Here is a 21,050-nt window from a genome sequence, read left to right as displayed (position 1 = left end):
AACGTCGGTGTTGAGAATGCTACATCAACATCAACTGCACGCGTACCATATTTCTATGCACCAGGAATTGCATGCCGACGACTTTGAACGTCGTGTACAGTTCATTTTTTGCATGCGTTCTATTTAGCGACGAAGCGTCATTCACCAATAGCGGTAACGTAAACCGGCATAATATGCACTATTGGGCAACGGAAAATCCACGATGGCTGCGACAAGTGGAACATCAGCGACGTTGGCGGGTTAATGTATGGGGCGGCATAATGGCAGGAAGGATAATTGGCCCCCAGTCTATCGATGGCAATCTAAATGGTGCAATGTATGCTGATTTCGTACGTAATGTTCTACCGATGTTACTACAAGATGTTTCAATGCATGAGAGAATGGCGATGTACTTCCAACATGATGAATGTGCGGCACATAGCTCGCGTGCGGTTGAAGCGGTATTGAATAGCATATTTCATGACAGGTGGATTGGTCGTCGAAGCACCATTCCATGGCCCGCACGTTCACCGGATCTGACGTCCCCGTATTTCTTTATGTGGGGAAAGTTGAAGGATATTTGCTATCGTGATCCACCGACAACGCCTGACCACATGCGTCAGCGCATTGTCAGTGCATGTGCGAACATTACGGAAGGCGAACTACTCGCTGTTGAGAGGAATGTCGTTACACGTATTGCCAAATACATTTAGGTTGACGGACACCATTCTGAGCATTTATTGCATTAATGTGGTATTTACAGGCGATCACGCTGTAACAGCGTGCGCTCTCAAAAATGATAAGTTCACACAGGTACATGTATCACATTGAAACAACCGAAATAAAATGTTCAAACGTACCTACGTTCTGTATTTTAATTTAAAAAACCTACCTGTTACCAACTGTTCGTCTAAAATTGTTAGCCATACGTTTGTGACTATTACAGCGCCATCTATCACAAAAGGGAAAAAAGTGGTCCAACTAAAACATTCATATTTCTTTACGTACTACACGAATATGTAATAAAAATGGGGGTTCCTATTTTAAAAAACGCAATTGATATCCGTTTGATCTATGGCAGAGCCATCTAGTGGGCCAACCATAGCGCCATCTGGTTTCCCCCTTCAAGCTAGACAAGTTTCGTTCTTTGTAGTTTTTTTGTTTGACGCTTATTTCGTGAGATATTTGGCCCGGTCACGATCAATAGACCACCCTGTATACTTGTAACATTGCAAATCGAATTTTTGTTGCCCCTCGAAGCCATTAGATAGGCAACTTACTACACTCCTGGAAATTGAAATAAGAACACCGTGAATTCATTGTCCCAGGAAGGGGAAACTTTATTGACACATTCCTGGGGTCAGATACATCACATAATCACACTGACAGAACCACAGGCACATAGACACAGGCAACAGAGCATGCACAATGTCGGCACTAGTACAGTGTATATCCACCTTTCGCAGCAATGCAGGCTGCTATTCTCCCATGGAGACGATCGTAGAGATGCTGGATGTAGTCCTGTGGAACGGCTTGCCATGCCATTTCCACCTGGCGCCTCAGTTGGACCAGCGTTCGTGCTGGACGTGCAGACCGCGTGAGACGACGCTTCATCCAGTCCCAAACATGCTCAATGGGGGACAGATCCGGAGATCTTGCTGGCCAGGGTAGTTGACTTACACCTTCTAGAGCACGTTGGGTGGCACGGGATACATGCGGACGTGCATTGTCCTGTTGGAACAGCAAGTTCCCTTGCCGGTCTAGGAATGGTAGAACGATGGGTTCGATGACGGTTTGGATGTACCGTGCACTATTCAGTGTCCCCTCGACGATCACCAGTGGTGTACGGCCAGTGTAGGAGATCGCTCCCCACACCATGATGCCGGGTGTTGGCCCTGTGTGCCTCGGTTGTATGCAGTCCTGATTGTGGCGCTCACCTGCACGGCGCCAAACACGCATACGACCATCATTGGCACCAAGGCAGAAGCGACTCTCATCGCTGAAGACGACACGTCTCTATTCGTCCCTCCATTCACGCCTGTCGCGACACCACTGGAGGCGGGCTGCACGATGTTGGGGCGTGAGCGGAAGACGGCCTAACGGTGTGCGGGACCGTAGCCCAGCTTCATGGAGACAGTTGCGAATGGTCCTCGCCGATACCCCAGGAGCAACAGTGTCCCTAATTTGCTGGGAAGTGGCGGTGCGGTCCCCTACGGCACTGCGTAGGATCCTACGGTCTTGGCGTGCATCCGTGCGTCGCTGCGGTCCGGTCCCAGGTCGACGGGCACGTGCACCTTCCGCCGACCACTGGCGACAACATCGATGTACTGTGGAGACCTCACGCCCCACGTGTTGAGCAATTCGGCGGTACGTCCACCCGGCCTCCCGCATGCCCACTATACGCCCTCGCTCAAAGTCCGTCAACTGCACATACGGTTCACGTCCACGCTGTCGCGGCATGCTACCAGTGTTAAAGACTGCGATGGAGCTCCGTATGCCACGGCAAACTGGCTGACACTGACGGCGGCGGTGCACAAATGTTGCGCAGCTAGCGCCATTCGACGGCCAACACCGCGGTTCCTGGTGTGTCCGCTGTGCCGTGCGTGTGATCATTGCTTGTACAGCCCTCTCGCAGTGTCCGGAGCAAGTATGGTGGGTCTGACACACCGATGTCAATGTGTTCTTTTTTCCATTTCCAGGAGTGTATTAGGTTTGGGTTCCGACAGTCGATAGTCGGTTAGTAATATAGACGTGTTGAAAAGTCTCTGTTGGATTCCTTTCATGTTAATTTCTTAAATCTGTTGTCATTTACGGCATAAATTTCTCTTCTAAATTTACTGTGGTGTTTCTGGCTATCTGGGAGGAGACTGAGCAGTGAAACGTGTTACTTTTACACATAAACAAGAACGATCTGTCACACTACTACACTTTAAAACACAGTTTATATGTAATTCATGTCACACAGTCTCATACGGAACCTACATCCGCTTTCTTTTATATACTAAATATGATAAGATACTGTCATCCCCCTTCCCTTCTGTGTGAGAGGATGAATGAGCAAATGTATTTCTAGTTGCATACTTGATGGTAGCAGACAAGCCTGTCTGCTAGAGAACAGTAGGACCAACGTCGGAACAGGTAGCTACACTTTCTAAAAGCAGAGAGGTTTCTATTCTTAGTATGTTGTATAGGAAGCTGCCTCTATGGTCACTTCCGTTTGTATCTGTGAAGCACCCTCGGTAGAGACCCACGCCAGTCTGTCCGTGGCGAGCGTCTGAAGTGGTAAGATCTCCAGCTAAGCGCGTCTCTGCTAAGTCCGTAGGACAATGGCTTTCTTAAATTCAGCCTAACTGAAAATTTAATCACCTTTATTTCAGGTTTAGCTCTAAAATATCTAATGTTATCTTAAGTTGCAACGCAGTGTAATTCGAGTGTAAAGTTCAGAATATCTTCCGATAGTTGCTTTGTCACTGCTTTGTGAGTAAAGTGGAACCACGTGTTGATCAGTAACTCTAACTATGATCATCAATCTTAAATGCGAATGTGCGTGAGATTTTTCAATATAGCAACTTTTCTTTATGTTCAACCCACATGGGGTGTACTTTGTGAGACCAGTACCACGTGCTTATACCACTGTTTTACCCATCAGGTTAATAGTAAGACGATAGCAACCAGTTCAAGATTTTTCTTTTGTAAATTGCGTTTCGATGTAATTTATTTTAATTATCAAAATTATTGAGGAGTTACACTCTTTGTGTAAACCAAGTTGACCACGTGAAGAATATGGTGTAAGCAGCAAAGTAGCCCTCAGCTATTCTTTTCGGGAAGATTTCACAGAGAGTTAGTATGAATTTAGTATAGCAGTGTGTGGTAATTTCATGACGGACAGGACTGCGCTACGAACGTAACTTCTTTGGGTAAAAATTGATCGGTTGGTTGTGGTTAATTTCCTCTTGCTTATGTTTCAACGTTCTTCGTGTGTTATTTTATGAATGCAGTGTTGTATGTAGTCTCCCAATCTTGGCTCCCTATTTGATGTGTTCCGTAAGATTACAAACTCACATTTACACAATCCTAAATAAGGCACCAGTTTAGTTATGAATCAAGTTTGATATGCTGAAATTTTAACGGAACAATGATCAATGTTAAAATAAATGTCCAAATATAAACTGATTTATTTATTTTGATTTAAATTGTCTTTTTATAAATATATCACCGGTTATCGTAAGATGAGTACTAAAAGATTATAATTAATGTTAGTCTGGTTGGAAATTTGGTAAGCTAGACTGGATACCTGGTGAAACAGTTGCACAGTAATGCAAGGTTAACTTCCTCAGATAGCTCACAGCTCTTAAACCACTTTTATGGTCTTGAACATCAGCACCGCCAGAACAAATTAAGCAACAACGTTACAGTGTTCACTCAAAGTTAAGGGAGAATGTCAGATATTTCATTATTATTTGGACAGTTGTATACTTCCACTGAGATAACCGACGTATCTTTGTGGGCCCCAAGATCGACTGCAATATTATTCAGTTTTTATACCTAAACGACTGCTTTGCCTTTGTCTGTGACCCGTCCTATCTTATATAAACAACAACAATATACAGGGTGTTCATTTTAATTGAAGACATTGAAATATCTCGAAAGCTACACATTGGATCAGAAAAAGTTATGGTTCCTATTTGTTTTTCTCGGAGGCGGACATTCACCGATACCACAGTCGAATCGCCATCCAACTAGGTGCGTAGGTGGCGGGGCTGGGAACTTTGAAATCTTTAAGGGAACCACTGTTTTTTATTGCGTATTGCAATTCTACAACAAAATCTACATACGTTTTGTCTGAAGCTTTTTCTTTGTTTCGCCACAGATGGCGCTGTAATCGGAGGAACAGAATTGGGTATACAATCATAATTTACGACGTGCTACTCAATGACCCTTGAATATCCCATGGCACATGAGACTCTACCTCGATGTTGCGAGGGTAGGACAGGCGAGTATTTCATTACTCCCGACAGGAAGCCCCCTTCGCACGGTTGTATTCTTCCTACGTATCGAACAGGGGACTACCTGACGCACCACTTTGGCCGTTAGCGAACTATGACGTGTTATAACAGGCAGTACACCGCGACCGGAGCTCACATGTCGTCCTGACGTAGAACGCATGGCGGTTCCTAAACATTTCAGTACTTGCGCAGTGTTTATTGCCTGCACATCTACCTGTCATGTAGAGAACAGACGTGCAAGTGGACGAAGAAAAAACTGAAAAGATCCTGCTTTACGGAAAATGTAGGAGAAATGTTGAGGCTGCTGTTGGCTTAAACGGCGAGTGTTTTCAGACAAAGCTCGCTCTCGTTCACTCTATTACAAGGTTGTGAAGGTAACTAACTATGTCTGGTGGCAGCGTACAGACCGGCAAAACGAAACGAAGCAAACCTGTTACAGGAGAAGCTAATGAATTAGCTGTACTAGCGGCAGTGAACCACAACCCACGGATAAGCGTCCGGAAATTAAAAAGCGATTCCGGTATGTTCGTATCTAGTATTCTCAAAATACTGCATCGTCATAAGTATCATCCATACCACGTAGTACTGGATCAAGAATTTCATGGCGCCGATTTCCATAACAGGATAACGTTTTGTGAATGGGCACATCAACATATGCAAACGACTCCCACATTCTTTGCCGAGGTACCATTTTCCGATGAGTCTACATTAGCCAACCATGATAGGATTAACATACGGTGTGGCATCATGGGGAACAAATTCGTTAATCCATATTTTATCGATAGCAGGTTGAATGGACGCAAATATCGAACGGTTTTGGAACAGAAATTACTGCAGAATGTTGCCCTGGAGGTTCGATAAAGTATGTGGTTTCAGCATGACAGTTGCCCAGCGCATTACGCAATTGAAGTACAGAAGTTACTACACCGTGTTTACAGTGGTCAGTGGATTGGCAGAGGTGGCCCTATTAATAGGTCCACAAGATCACCGGATTTGACGTCACCACATTTCTTCTCTGCGGGGATATTTAAAAGGTAAGGTGTACTAGGAAATGCCAACAGACCGCGAAGACACGGTGACGGCTTTAGAAACGCCTGTGCTGACATTCCCGCAGACACGGGTTCACAGGTAGATGCCGTGTTTCTTGACTTCCGCAAGGCGTTCGATACAGTTCCCCACAGTCGTTTAATGAAAAAAGTAAGAGCATATGGACTATCAGACCAATTGTGTGATTCGATTGAGGAGTTCCTAGATAACAGAACGCAGCATGTCATTCTCAATGGAGAGAAGTCTTCCGAAGTAAGAGTGATTTCAGGTGTGCCGCAGGGGAGTGTCATAGGACCGTTGCTATTCACAATATACATAAATGACCTGGTGGATGACATTGGAAGTTCACTGAGGCTTTTTGCAGATGATGCTGTGGTGTATCGAGAGGTTGTAACAATGGAAAATTGTACTGAAATGCAGGAGGATCTGCAGCGAATTGACGCATGGTGCAGAGAGTGGCAATTGAATCTCAATGTAGACAAGTGTAATGTGCTGCGAATACATAGAATGATAGATCCCTTATCATTTAGCTACAAAATAGCAGGTCAGCAACTGGAAGCAGTTAATTCCATAAATTATCTGGGAGTATGCATTAGGAGTGATTTAAAATGGAATGATCATATAAAGTTGATCGTCGGTAAAGCAGATGCCAGACTGAGATTCATTGGAAGAATCCTAAGGAAATGCAATCCGAAAACAAAGGAAGTAGGTTACAGTACGCTTGTTCGCCCACTGCTTGAATACTGCTCAGCAGTGTGGGATCCGTACCAGATAGGGTTGATAGAAGAGATAGAAAAGATCCAACGGAGAGCAGCGCGTTTCGTTACAGGATCATTTAGTAATCGCGAAAGCGTTACGGAGATGATAGATAAACTCCAGTGGAAGACTCCGCAGGAGAGACGCTCAGTAGCTCGGTACGGGCTTTTGTTAAAGTTTAGAGTACATACCTTCACCGAAGAGTCAAGCAGTATATTGCTCCCTCCTACGTATATCTCGCGAAGAGACCATGAGGATAAAATCAGAGAGATTAGAGCCCACACAGAAGCATACCGACAATCCTTCTTTCCACGAACAATACGAGACTGGAATAGAAGGGAGAACCGATAGAGGTAGTCAGGGTACCCTCCGCCACACACCGTCAGGTGGCTTGCGGAGTATGGATGTAGATGTAGATGTAGATATAGATAAGCTTCTGACCTGTGTACGGTCATTTGAAACGCGGATCACTAAGTGTATTGAACTTGGCGGTACTACGTTTGAACACTTACTCTAATTGGAAAAGTAGAGTAGCGTCCGCTTCGAGCCACGGCCACAGCGGCGCGTCGAGTATGTCAAAGGAATACAAAGTTGCAATGAAGTTTCCAATTTGAAGTTACGAAATACTGTCCTGTCCTTCCCGTAGCAGCATACAGGAGAGGTGCTACGTGCCATTGGATATTCAAGGGTCATTGAGTAGCGTGTCGTAAATTACGATTGTGTACCCATTTCCTGATTACAGTACCATCTGTGGCGAAACGAAGCAAATGCTTCATATAAAACGTAAGCAGATTTTGCCGTAGAATCGTAATCTGCAATAAAATAGATGGTTCCCACTGAAGACTTGAAAGTTGCCTCCCGCCGACCACGCACTGGGTGGGGTAGGGGTCGACTGTGTTATCACTGGATGTCCACCTCCGAGAGAAACAAACCGTAATTATAACTTTTTTTGATTCGGTGTGTTCCGCTATGATCATTCTCAGACTTTATTCCATTATTGAAATTTCCGTCTAACAGAAACAATACAAGTTTAAGAGACATGCAACATGTTGATCGTTTTATTTTGTTCAGCTTTAAGATTGGTGCTGTCATTTAAAGTTTAGTTCCACTCAGATTTTATTTTCTTCGGTTTTCAAATTTTTGTTGTCATCAACAATTTAGTTTCATTCAAATTCAAAATAAAAGTAGTTACTTAATAGGAATCTGAGCCTGTAACATTTCAGTGGGATGGAGAAATGATCTAAACGATGTTTTAGGAAATTTGTGCCCTGCACTCGTTACAAGATTCTAGAAAAAGGGTGAGGATATTCATTTTAATATACGGGAAAATGATCGCAAATCACACTTGTTAGTAGTTCCGTAGCAAAGCACATGATGAACTTCATGTACGCACTTAATGCAGAAAAGAATCGCGTTCGTGTCCTACAGTGCTTAGTCACATTAATATGACCACTTGCCAAAAGCCTGAATAATCACCTTTTGCATCGTGGACCGGTGCGAGACGTAGAGGGAGAGACTCACTTAGGTCCTGGAAGGTACCGACAGGGATGCAGAGCCATGCCTACTCCACTGTCGTGGCCAGCTCTTTTAGGTTTCTCGTTTGAGAAGAGCCCGATCGAGGTGGCTCCTAAAGGTCTCCATCGGGTTTAAGTACGGTGGCCAGGGAAGTACGGTGAACTCACCCTATTACTCTTCGAACCATGGACGTATTGTATTGTATTATTGTATTTAAAAAATACCGTTACTAGTTTCTATTTTACAAAATTCATCTTCAGACGGCTTACATAACTTTATGTTCAAAACCCTTTTTACGTCGTTTTACAGGTATTTTGCCATCAAATGACTGCCTGGAATGTTTGTTTTGAACCTATTTAGCGAGTGAATAACATTCATGTTGTCTTTGAGGTGTAGTTCGTCATACCAGTGGTCCTATTATTGTTACGTACTTTCTGGATATTGCACATCATGAATATCATGGTACGAACAAAAATTTCCTTAATTTCCATTATGGACTGCGCTGTGAACTGAACGCTAAAGATCCGTACCCAAAGACCGGAAAGTTGCACAGGTCACACCAATATTCAAGAAAGGTAGTACGAGTAATCCACTAAATTACAGGCCCATATCATTAACGTCGATATGCAGCAGGATTTTGGAACATATATTCTGTTTGAACATTATGAATTACCTCGAAGAAAATGGTTCAAATGGCTCTGAGCACTATGGGACTCAACATCTTAGGTCATAAGTCCCCTAGAACTTAGAACTACTTAAACCTAACTAACCTAAGGACATCACACACACCCATGCCCGAGGCAGGATTCGAACCTGCGACGGTAGCAGCCCCGCGGTTCCGGACTGCAGCGCCAGAACCGCAAGGCCACCGCGGCCGGCAATTACCTCGAAGAAAACGGTTTATTGACACACAGTCAACATGGGCTTGGAAAACATCGTTCCTGTGAAACGCAATTAGCTCTTTATTCACATGAAGTGTTGAGTGCTATCGACAAGGGATTTCAGATCCATTCCGTATTTCCGGATTTCCCGAAGGCTTTTGACACGGTACCACATAAGAGGCTCGTAGTGAAATTGCGTGCTTATGGAATATCGTCTCAGTTATATGACTGGATTTGTGATTTCCTGTCAGAGAGCTTACAGGTCGTAGCAATTGACGGAAAGTCATCGAGTAAAACTGAAGTGATTTCTAGCGTTCCCCAGGGTATAGTGTTAAAGTTGTTCCTTATCTATATAAACGATTTGGGATACAATCTGAGCAGCCGTCTTAGGTTGTTTGCAGATGAGGCTGTCGTTTATCGACTAATAAAGTCATCAGAAGATCAAAAGAAACTGAAAAACGATTTAGAAAAAATATCTGAATGTTGCGAAAAGTGGCAGTTGACCCTATATAACGAAAAGTTTGAGGTCATCAACATGAGTGCTAAAAGGAACTCGTTAAACATCAGTGTAATCTAAAAGCCGTAAATTGAACTAAATACCTAGGTATCACAACTACGAACAGCTTAAATTGGAAGGAATACATAGAAAATGTTGTGGGGAAGGCTAACCAAGGACTGCGTTTTATTGGCAGGACACTTAGAAAATGTAACAGATCTAATAAGGAGGCTGCCTACACTACGCTTGTCCGTCCTCTTTTAGGATACTGCTGCGCGGTGTGGGTTCCTTACCAGGTAGGACTGACGGAGTACATGGAAGAAGTTGAAAGAAAGGCAGCACGTTTTGTATTATCGCGTAATATGGGAGAGAGTGTCACAGATATGATACAGGATTTGGGCTGGACATCATTAAAAGAAAGGCGTTTTTCGTTGCGACGAAATCTTCTCACGAAATCCCAATCACCAAATTTCTCATCCGAATGCGAAAATATTTTGTTGACACCGACCTACATAGGGAGGAACGATCACCACGATAAAATAAGGAAATCAGAGCTCGTACGGAAATCTGAATGGTGCGCTATACGAGATTTGAATAATAGAGAACTGGAAGGTGGTTCGATGAACCCTCTGCCAGGCACTTAAATGTGATTTGCAGAATATCCATGTAGATGTAGAACTGTATGTAGCGGCCGAATATCCACATCTGGGGGGGTAGAAAAAATGATTGGGTCACCAACATTTGGATCTCGTGCATACTTCCGTCTTTCACCAGCTTCTTTTTATTTGTGTGTGTGGTGTAGTGGTGATTTATTCGCACTGACTTGGTAGTCTGATGTCATAAATGATGATGATAACTGATGTGCTGAAAATGCAGCCGTTTACTCACATCTGCGCTAACACTTTTATGAAAGTTCGCTGACGAGTGTGTTGAAAGCGCATTCCCCTGTTTATTAAGGCTGTGCTTTATCTACATTGCCACCCGTTCAGACCGCACTTGTTTTCTCCATCGGTGAACCAGAAGCAAGGTCACCACCGATAAGGTGGCTGTCGCTCGTCAGACGGTCTCGACAGAGTAGTTTGCTTGGGGAAGTAAGTAGTCAGAATTCGCGTTCAACACATGCAGCACCCACGCGTATCGGTGGCGTGTATGATTTGTTTTCTAGCGCTGGTTCCCCAGACGCTGACGTCACCGGACCAGCTTCTCCACATATTCATCAGCGTGGTGGAGGCGGTCTCAGGTAGGCCGCGATCGAATGGTACCGGCTGCAACTCGCCGCATAATGAGTCCGACGACGCGTTGATTGAAGAGTTCCTCGAGCTCGTAAGAAACGTCTCGGAGGTGGCGGTCGTTCTTGATGACGAAGGACGCCGACCACGACAGGAGCCTCCGAATACTGCGGATTCCGGGAATGAAACGGAATCTGGCCTTCTGGACAGGTCGCTGGTAAACGCGACACCGACGCTGAAGACATGTCCTCCTGGCCAGCAACGCGACCGGCTGGGCAAGTGCAGGACCGCAATACCTTCCGCTAAAGGTAACTTGCAGCTCTTCAACACGTGAGTTCTAGTTCCTTCTTGGCGGTTCCCAGTACATAATTGCTGCACACGGAGCGGATATTCCGGAACTCCACGTTTCTCGCCATCCCATTCAGTGTCTTCCACTTGGCCCGGCTGGAATAGGGTGAGCAACAAGCTGTTTGGTGATGACGCTATAAGGAACAAGAAAGTGTCATCTTTGGGTGACTGTAGGAGGATACAGTACGGTTGGGAAGGAATTTCGATTTGGTGTAATGAATGGCAGCTTGTTCTAAAAGTGGAAAAATCTAAGCTAATGTAGATAGTAGAAAAAACAATCTTATAATATTGGAATACTCTATTCGAAATAAACTGCTTGAAAAAGTATAGTCAAATAAATATCTAGGTGTAACGTTGCAAATCGGCGCAAAAGAGATCGTGTACAGGACGCTTATACGACCCACTGCTCGAGTGTTTGATATTCCAATCAGATCCGATTAAGGAAAGACATCGAAGCAAGTCAGAGGCGCGGTAGGATCGAACAGCAAATCAGAGGCGCGGTAGGATCGATCAGTACGCGAGTATTGCTGAACTGCTTCTTGAACTCAAGTGGTAAACCCTGGGGGGAGGGGAAGGAAGAAAATGTTCTTTTCGCACCAACATAACTCTCGCGTAATGGCCACAAAGACAAGATATATCAGAGCTCGAACACAAGCATCCGGACAGTCGTTTCTTCGCACGCTGTATTTGTGAGCGGAACAGGAAAGGCGACGACTATCAGTGGGACAAGGTACCCTCCATTATACACCATGTAGGGGCTTGCGGAATGTGTTATACCCCAGAAGTGCCTTAAGTTCAAATCGGGCAATCGAGCTGACTCGACTCTGTTAACGCCAAAAAATTTTTTGGTGGTTCTCTCAAATTTTTTCTTCAACTTGCGGGTTTTTTGCTCGTTTTGTAAAAATCGTGCTACCTCCAAAACAATTAATTTTTTGTTTTACTGATGAGTTAATACATTTTACGTAATAAACATTAAATTATTTTCGACGGAGCTAATAAAGATGAGAACACTTCTTTCCTTCAAACTTTTATGAGTGAAAATAAAAGTTATTGTTCACAAAAGACAGAGCAGCAGCTGCACGAGGTCTTGTAACGCGTCTTCTTACGGTCTTTCGCCGGCGTGGCAGACATAATATTGGTGAGTTTGCGGACCACAGTGAGCGGAATTCAGTCGGCTGCGAGATTCGCTTGCTTCATATGAAAATAAAAATGACATTAGCGTATAATCAATCCTTATAAAAATAAAAACTTAAGAAAATTAAAAAACAAGTTTATTATAATCTTAGTGCACTCAAATAGAAAATGTATAAATTTCAAAATAATATACTGAATTATAAAACGTGACATTGCATAAGCGGCAGAAAATCAGCGCCAACATTTTCGTGACTCTGTATTTTGATACATGTGGGGGCAAAGATCTTCAGTAGTTATCATATTGGTGCGCATTTAAGAGGGATTAGAAAACCAAAGCAGAAGAAAATTGTTGAGAATCGACCAACAGTCTTTGGATTGCATGAGACTAAACGTCCAGATTCATAATACTGAACTGCATATTAGAACTCTCTTTGTCTTTAGCACGATTTAAACAGATCAAGATGATGAAATTGTTGGAAGCGTATGGAGAGGCTTGAAGTTCGCGACTGAATTTAAAGTAACATGAATAGTGTTAGCTTTTACGCGTAAATCAGGAAAATTAAATTAAGAACAATGAAATACATGTTTGTGTGTGGGATTCCGCAGAGTCAGTGAACGTAAAAGGTCCCGGGGCATAGAAGGTCGTCATATTGTAGTAGATCTGTCACCGACACTTCGGCCCCTGTTGCAAAGACCGTCCTGTGGTTCTGCTGGTGTACTGTGCCGACGATGGTCCGCTCGTATCTCGTCGCAACCCTTCTACTGGCGATGGTATTACGTCACAATTTAGAAAAAAAGATATTATTGGTCTGCTGTGTCAGAAGGAGTGGGAAGATTTAACGTAATTGGTCTTTCTGGAGTGAAAATAGTGTGGATCTGATGTTATTTGTTGCCCTAGTAGTGTTGGTCATGTGGGATAACCGTGCACGGAACGTCGGTGACAGTTATCTTACTGTGCGATGCGAATGTAAGCCCAGAATAGTTTCACAGTAAATGAAATACATGTTTTTCTCTGTGGCAATAAAGAAGTATTCGTAGGTCAGGATAAAACAATTTACTGAAATTATACTTGTAATAAGTCATACAGATAATCATTTACACACAAGGAAGAAAAATTATTTCTGCTTTGATTTTTGAAAATATCTGCTACACATCTTGTCTTCATTTTGAAACGAGCAAATTAACTCTGTCTTCAGTTTGAAGGATGACATGAACACCTCAGTGTCCAGAAATTCAAGTATTTCAACGTCTCCACGACACTCTCTCGTGAGTGAAGCAAACCTGTAACCATTCGTGACGCCCTTCTTCACGTACGTTCAGTGCCCCCGTGGGCGGTCTGTCTTGACAATCGCTATGATGTATCGAGTGCAGTAAAACACATATAATTTCTTCGAATTATCGAGGTTTTTTCAGGAGATCGCACAACTATTTCGATTTACCGAGGTTTACATGCCACTACATTTCGTATGTTTTACTAACAATGTCAGTGCAATTTATATTTTAAACTTCCCAGAAAGTGTAGAAAAAATAGATTGATGATTTCAAAGGACAGGCAACCCACTAACTTTAGACTGACTGTGTTTGTATACTGAAAGGCCAATAAATAATAATGACAATAATAGTAATTATTATAATTATTATTATAGTAATAATAATAATAACAATCATCAACATCTTCACTTCATGGAGTAGGCTGCACAGCCTGTTTCGCAATCCAACCATCTTCTCCTTGGACAGTCAGCACCACTACCCAGTGGATTTGTAGTCCATGTCGATCCTAGACAGACGGTCTTGCTGTATTCTTTCAAAATGGTTACACCAATTGATTTTGCATTGTTCAGTTTTGTTTTCGATATCGACAATCTGTCGTTCTTGTCTTATTTCTGTTTTCCTCTGTAATAACAGTAGTAGTAGTAGTAAACGTGAAGGAAAGCAGTAGTTGACCGTCTCAATGACAACCACTGCTCTACATAAGAGTCTCATTCACATAAATGTAACGTTATTTACGAAGGCTAACCGGAACGCAAACTTCGTTGAACTGTAAACAAATTAACGAAAGAGTACAAACACGTTTATTAGAAAAAAGTTGTACTAGACCTTCGTATTACTTCTCTACACAATCACCATTCATACAGACGGATTATTATACCTCTTAACAGGCTGACAAATTCCCTCTGCTTAATATACTACCCATCGAGGTTGGTGAACCCGTGAGAGCATTCTGAAATTCTTGACCGGATTCAAAGGCTTGGGAGGAAAGATGTTTAGATTACATCAGATGATTTTCGTACAATAGATCCACAATGAGGGCATTCTTAATGGCGTAGAACACGCCAGAAAAACAAGAACATACAGTACGGACTTACAAAGGAAAAGATATATGCTAAATAAATGGAAATGTCGTGTGACTAGGGCCTCCCGTCGGGTAGACCGTTCGCCGGGTGCAAGTCTTTCGATTTGACGCCACTTTGGCAACTTACGTGTCGGTGGGGATGAAATTATGATGATTAGCACAACACAACACCCAGTACCTAAGCGGAGAAAATCTCCGACCCCGCCGGCAATCGATCCCGGGCTCTTAGGATTGACGTTCTGTCGCGCTGACCACTCAACTACCGGGGGCGGACAAGATATATGCTACATAACTTCCACAGACAGGACCTGGAAGGGCACTCGTGGCTATGGAGTAAGTAAAAATGAAAGGTAAGGACAAATTAGTCACAAAACGAGGAAATGTTAAATACACTGAGGTGCATATTGTAATTCTTACTCTGTTATAACCATGGATCCTCAAAGAGAAAAATCAGTATACAATATTTATTTACATTCATCGCATTACTGCAGTGAAATCGCACAGAGGTCAGATTTTACGTGTACTCACATTATTTGATATTATTGGTAATGGATACACAGCAGTCGCCTCTTCAAAGAAGTTCGCCATTGGAGTAGAAGGAGCTGGCCGCCAACAAATCCCCTACGCTACTCCCAAAAAACTCATTCACAACGTAGTCAGATTTATTATAATCGCTGGCAAGCCACTGAATATGTGCGTCGCTTTATATTCGACACTTTTGCAGGCCAAATTGACTTTCAATCTTTGTGAAGATGGTTCTGACTTCTAGTATCGATGGCATGAACCGAGCTGTTGGCCCGAGAAAGAGCTATACCACTAGTGACAAACATCATTAACAAATAAATACACTCAGTTCTTTCATGTGAGTGAACAAATAAATGCACTCAGTTCTTTCATGTGAGTGAAGAAATGAAAATTACCAGGGGCCAACTCCTGGCTGCAGTGCGGATATTCAAAAGCCACCCACCTGAAATGACGCAACAATGCTTGTATTTTTTTGGGCAGTGTGCGGCCGGGCATTATCGTGAAGCGAGCTGAGACTGGTAGTTAACAGCTCGGGTCACTTTTCTGGAATGGCTCCCTTCAGTATTCAAAATGTCACTGAGTAGGCCTCGGAATCAGTTATCCGTCTACCTTCCGCTAAATCGACGAACTGGCGTAACGCCAGAAGGAGAACCCCAATTGCACAACCACCTCGCTCCTTACTCTGATGCCTTCTGGTCTTTTTGTCAGGGCAGATCAAAAGCCTCGTATACGTGACAGAAACTCCCGACGAAGAAACGTTTCTCACCGAGTTACTTGCACCGCCTGATGAGATTCGTGCGAAACCTGGTGGTGTGTGCCAAAGTGTTCTACGAAGATGTTTTGTCTGTGCTGAAAGAGGTGGTCGCCATTTTGAACACCTTCTGAAATGTAAGACATTATTGAGTAAACAGTACATTATGTTTGCGAACTTAACCCTAACAATACCAACGAATTTTCCGTAATGCGCCTTACCAACAGGGAGGGGGTTGGGACGTACGGGGGACTTTATGCCCACCTTAAAAAAAAAAAAAAATAAAAGAAACAAACAAAATTCGTTACTTGTCGTTGACTTAGATTTACGACATTCTTTTTAAAGAGGTACTGATGCTGATGTGTTGACAGGTATAGTACATGAATATACTTTTTATCACAGACTTTGCAATATCAGCTCACTTTCAATAACTTGTACTAGTTGTATGCCGACCCTAAAAAAATTGAAAAATACAAAATTCGTTGATTTTTGTTGACTTTTTCTCAAATCATTATTTTAAAAGAACTATTGATGTGCGAGTAAGATCCTGAACTTCAAAAATTTAAGTAAGACGTTCACTGGGGAAAATAACTTCTAATAGGACTTAAATTTTTGGATGAAGTCTAACTGAAAAATTTAAAACATTTATGGAATCTGGTAGAAGAATTCATTAAAGACAATAAACACTTTATTCAGAATTTTAAAATATAGGGTAACTGATTAGATTAAAGTATGTTCAAAACGTGAGCATAAAGAATCTTCTCTTGCTCCCTTTTGCATTGTAAGGTTTAGGTTGCGAGTGCATCGATTGTCCTTGGTACACCTAACACTACAAAGCTTTCACTGGCCCAGAAATTCCTAATCCAAAGTTGTACTTCGGCCACCGTATCATGTCGTTCAGTTTGAATGGAACCTTTTGTACCACCCCGTATTCTTCTTGAATTCTGATGGAATTTGCGTGTCTTATACAGCGTTCGTACTAGGTAGAATAATTTTGCTGTGGTGCTTCTTCCAAGGATCTTATTAACTCTTAGGGAATGTCGGTTGCTCTAGGTCATTTATCAAGCATTAAGTCTTTCATTGTTATCACACGTTTAAGTTATCTTATGTAAATCGACCACATTATGAACACGTGTGTGTGTGTGTGTGTGTGTGTGTGTGTGTTTCGTAAGGCAAAGCGTCTGTTAAATACGGAAAAGTAGGCATAGTGCGAGAGGGAACATTGTACATAGAAATGGCTCAAAATTCTGAACGATGGTTGTCAAATTCAGCGATCTAGGCCCCTACTTTGGACAACAAAACATTTTGAACCAGACAGGATATTTCGTTTGAGAGTACATTCCGTTTTGTCATAATTAAGAGAAAATGAACTGTTAATGAAGTAATCGCAAGTAAAGTTGAATCAGTTCCAAAAGACATTGCAATATTTGAAAGCAGCGCTGATATTAAGCATTAACAGAGATCAGTTTCCTCTTTTCCTTCTTTCTTTTATGGACTAAGACAACGAAACTGGCTTTCAACCGCGTAAAATAAATTGCCTTACAGAAAGTTCTTTATTTCAGTCTGAGATGCAACAAAATATTTAACATGCTTTGCTTTCAGGTCGTTAGATATGTATTACACTATTGTATCTGCATTAACATTAACCTCTTGATTTCCTTATGAAAGTTGTTTTGGTCCTTATACAATGCTATAGAACTGCATTATTTTTAACAAACAAGAAACATCGTTAACAAATAAAAACATTAATGAATAGACAGAGTTTTTCAGATGCCCTTGCTATGGGTTTTATATAAGCCACTATGACTTCAAATAGCACAAGCAAGATTTTCATATTCTCTCCCTCACCATGCGCAAACTATTAGTACTACAGAAAAAAAAATGAACAGAACACTTTTGTAGGAAATTTAATGTAGTTAAAATTTGTACTGTGATGCTTTTTCGCTAGAGGCCACACTTCTCAAATTATTCAGGGAAAACGCACAATGGTGACCTTCAAATGCATGCACTCTAGCGGAAACATACCATACTCCAAAATTCAACTACATTAAATTTCCTGCGAAATGGTCTTGCTCACTTTTTCTGCAGGACTAATAGTCTGCACGTGGTAAGCGATAGAATATAAAGATCTAGCGCGTGGTTTTTGAAGGCATTGCAGGTTGCATAAAACCTATCAGTAGCGGCAGCAGTATTTGTTAAGCAGTTGTCAAAATACCAGTATTTTTGCAGGCTGTTCTAGAATTAACATCAGCTATAATTCTTATAATAGTCTTTTGTATTCTGAAAATAATGTAGTAAGTTGAAACTCGTACATTAAATCTATTTTTGCTAAACACACAAATTACGTTTTATGTTAACATAGGTTTTAAGTGAAATTAAAAAAATAGTCTTCTTATACACTGAAATAACCAGTTAGTTTATTTTTAGACAGGTTCATATGCTGTTGTGTGCAGCACTATCATGTAGATGTTTTACCAACATTAGTTCGGCTACAGTTATGTTCCCATGGCGTTCCAAATGAACTATTCCTTTGTGCAGCTGCGCTGTTGCTTCTGTATGACGTCATACTGTCTTCATAATGGTTGCCAACTTCTTCAGATAATCCGTCATCACTAATGTAATATTTGTAGATGAACAACTGGAAGTAACTCCATCCTCAGGAAACGTAATTTTGGAACAAAAATCTTCAATTTCCTTCCATTCTGACAACTTTGCAGTTCAGCGACATTTTTTTCAACAACTCTTCTTTATCCATTCTACGCAATATATCTAACTTCTTGCTCGTAATCACTACCACCTTCTTTCTCTTCGACGTCATTTTACACTGAGGATTACAGTACCGTACAACTCAACGTTAGCTTGGTATCTGACACAGCGCAAGCATCAGTGAATGGTGGTTGGCTAAATTTAAATTTAACGAGTGTTACCTTCGATTCTGGTTTATAAAATACTGTACAGTTGCTGTACTGAAAAAAAAAATCGATCAAGATGAATCGAATATCGGGATAAATGAGAGCCGGATAAACGAGGGTCGACTGAATAAATTTTTCCCAAAACTGTTCTTCTAGGCATCTGGGTAGACCGGTCGGGTTGTAGCACACATCCGAAGGTGAACTGTGAGTCGCCGGCCGGAGTGGCCGAGTGTTTCTAGGCGTCACAGTCTGGAACCGCTCGACCGCTACGGTCGCAGGTTCGAATCCTGCCTCGGGCATGGATGTGTGTGATGTCCTTAGGTTAGTTAGGTTTAAGTAGTTCTAAGTTCTAGGGGACTGATAACCGCAGAAGTTAAGTCCCATAGTGCTCAAAGCAATTTGAACCATTTTTTTGAACTGTGAGTTTCTGAATATGGGGCCAGTTTGTTTCTAAGAATGCCACGTTTCCTTTTGGTCTCTTTACATATATCTATAAATGAAATGACATAATTTCAGAGACTTGACTGGTCTGATACAGATATCACTTTACAAGGCCAGGAATCGAACCCGTGTCTTCTGCTTACTAGGCAGGTGTGTTAGCCACTAAGCCACCTTGGTACAGAATTTGGATTCAAGAGAGAGCGAGTGTTCAAGGGTAATCCGTGTGTTTACGTGAACACACCCGCCTAGGAAGAGGGAGACCAGGGTTCGATCCCCAGCCTTGGTACTAATTTTCACGCGCCACATCAGTCTATATACATAGAAACATATATTTCTTTTGTCTTCTTCTTAACTTCGTACATTAGGCAAACTGCCTGTTACTGTACTCCATTTCTTGTATAGCCTTTATCGTGAGTGTTACTCCATTCAAATGGTTACCTATTCCACCCATTTTGTCTTATTTTACTTTATTTTTTCGTTTAGCTTACATATTCGTAAATACTTACTTACATCGTCATCCCTTTTACGACCTTTTGTTGTTACGTAAAGGTTTATACGCCTACAATTTTGTAAAACTTCAATTCGGTTTCTTTCCTGACTTTATTCTGCAAAATTTTTTATAATCGTTCCATATACGGAAGTAGATATATTTAATTTTTGGTCCACGTCATAGTTGTATTCATAAGTGATGTCGCAACCTAGATATTTGAAACGTATAACTTGTTCCAAGATTTTATTATTCGAGATCACATTTGGGCTTACAGGTTGTATGGCTTGAAATGTCGTCCATTTCGTTTCATTTACAGACCATTTTAGGTTTTAGTTTGATGCTTACTACTGCAACTTATAGACTCATATGTAAAGATCGTCTTCAATTTCTGCAATCAGTGTTACGACATCGGCATATGGAACTGCTTTTGTCCTAAAGTCAGGATCTAAAGTTGTTCCTTTTTTTTTATATACCATTTTCCATTTACTGATCACTTTATCTACCTGTATATCTAACAGCGTCTAGGAAATACAGAATCCTTGTCTTACCACTTTGTTGGTGATCATTGACTCTGTGATTTTGTTTCCCATATCTATAGCAATTTCGGTGTTTGTGTATAGACTGTTAATAACTTTTATGGGATGAGTAGATAACTTCGTTCAACCATTATATTCAATAGCATATCTCTTTTGTGTCGAATAAATGAGATTACGATGATGGCATGTGTGATGTTCTTTAAATTTTATCTTGAACGAATATTCAGCCGCGGAGAGGACATTGTTTAATATTTCGAACAGTGTGGGTCATACGCATGATTGTAAGACCACGATATGAATTTTCTTCGATATATTATCCCATTCGTATATCGGGCCTTTCATTTCAGTGAGGTTTCCTAGGCACAGCTACCGTGCTATTCACCTAAATTTTACATATATTTGTGAAATTATCTTGCTAATACGTTTCAGTGTCTTTGATGTGGTATCAAACGTCCATTAAAAAAAAAAAAAAAAAACCGGCGCAGTTCAGTCGCCAAGAGCTTCTAATGCAAACTTCTTTATTCACAACTGGTTCCGATCTTCTAAACGTCATCAGGTAACTGGACGCCATTTACAACAGCTTGTTGTTGTTATTGTGATGATCTTCAATCCGAAGACTGCTTTGCAGCAGCTCTCTATCCTGTGCAAGCT

At 41.8% G+C, this 21,050-nt stretch overlaps 1 protein-coding gene across 4 annotated transcripts in view; it reads left to right on the top strand.

Moving 5' to 3' along the window:
- Positions 1 to 21,050, top strand: part of LOC126253276 (uncharacterized) — a 41,462-nt gene that overhangs the window by 8,692 nt on the left and 11,720 nt on the right. The window contains exon 1 of one of the 4 annotated variants that reach the window (XM_049954492.1): positions 10,742 to 11,217. The exons of 2 other annotated variants lie outside the window; for them this stretch is intronic. In XM_049954492.1, the coding sequence (XP_049810449.1) occupies positions 10,800 to 11,217 (418 nt within the window). In that variant the 5' untranslated portion in view covers positions 10,742 to 10,799. Of the gene's footprint in view, positions 1 to 10,741; positions 11,218 to 21,050 lie in introns of those variants that run through there. One more of the 4 variants, XM_049954496.1, reaches the window with a different exon arrangement.

Source organism: Schistocerca nitens, chromosome 4 (assembly GCF_023898315.1).
Source record: "Schistocerca nitens isolate TAMUIC-IGC-003100 chromosome 4, iqSchNite1.1, whole genome shotgun sequence".
In the NCBI taxonomy this organism is placed as follows: Eukaryota; Metazoa; Arthropoda; class Insecta; order Orthoptera; family Acrididae; genus Schistocerca; species Schistocerca nitens.
Note: the sequence above shows the minus strand (reverse complement) of the source record. Positions and strands in the feature narration are given on the sequence as shown.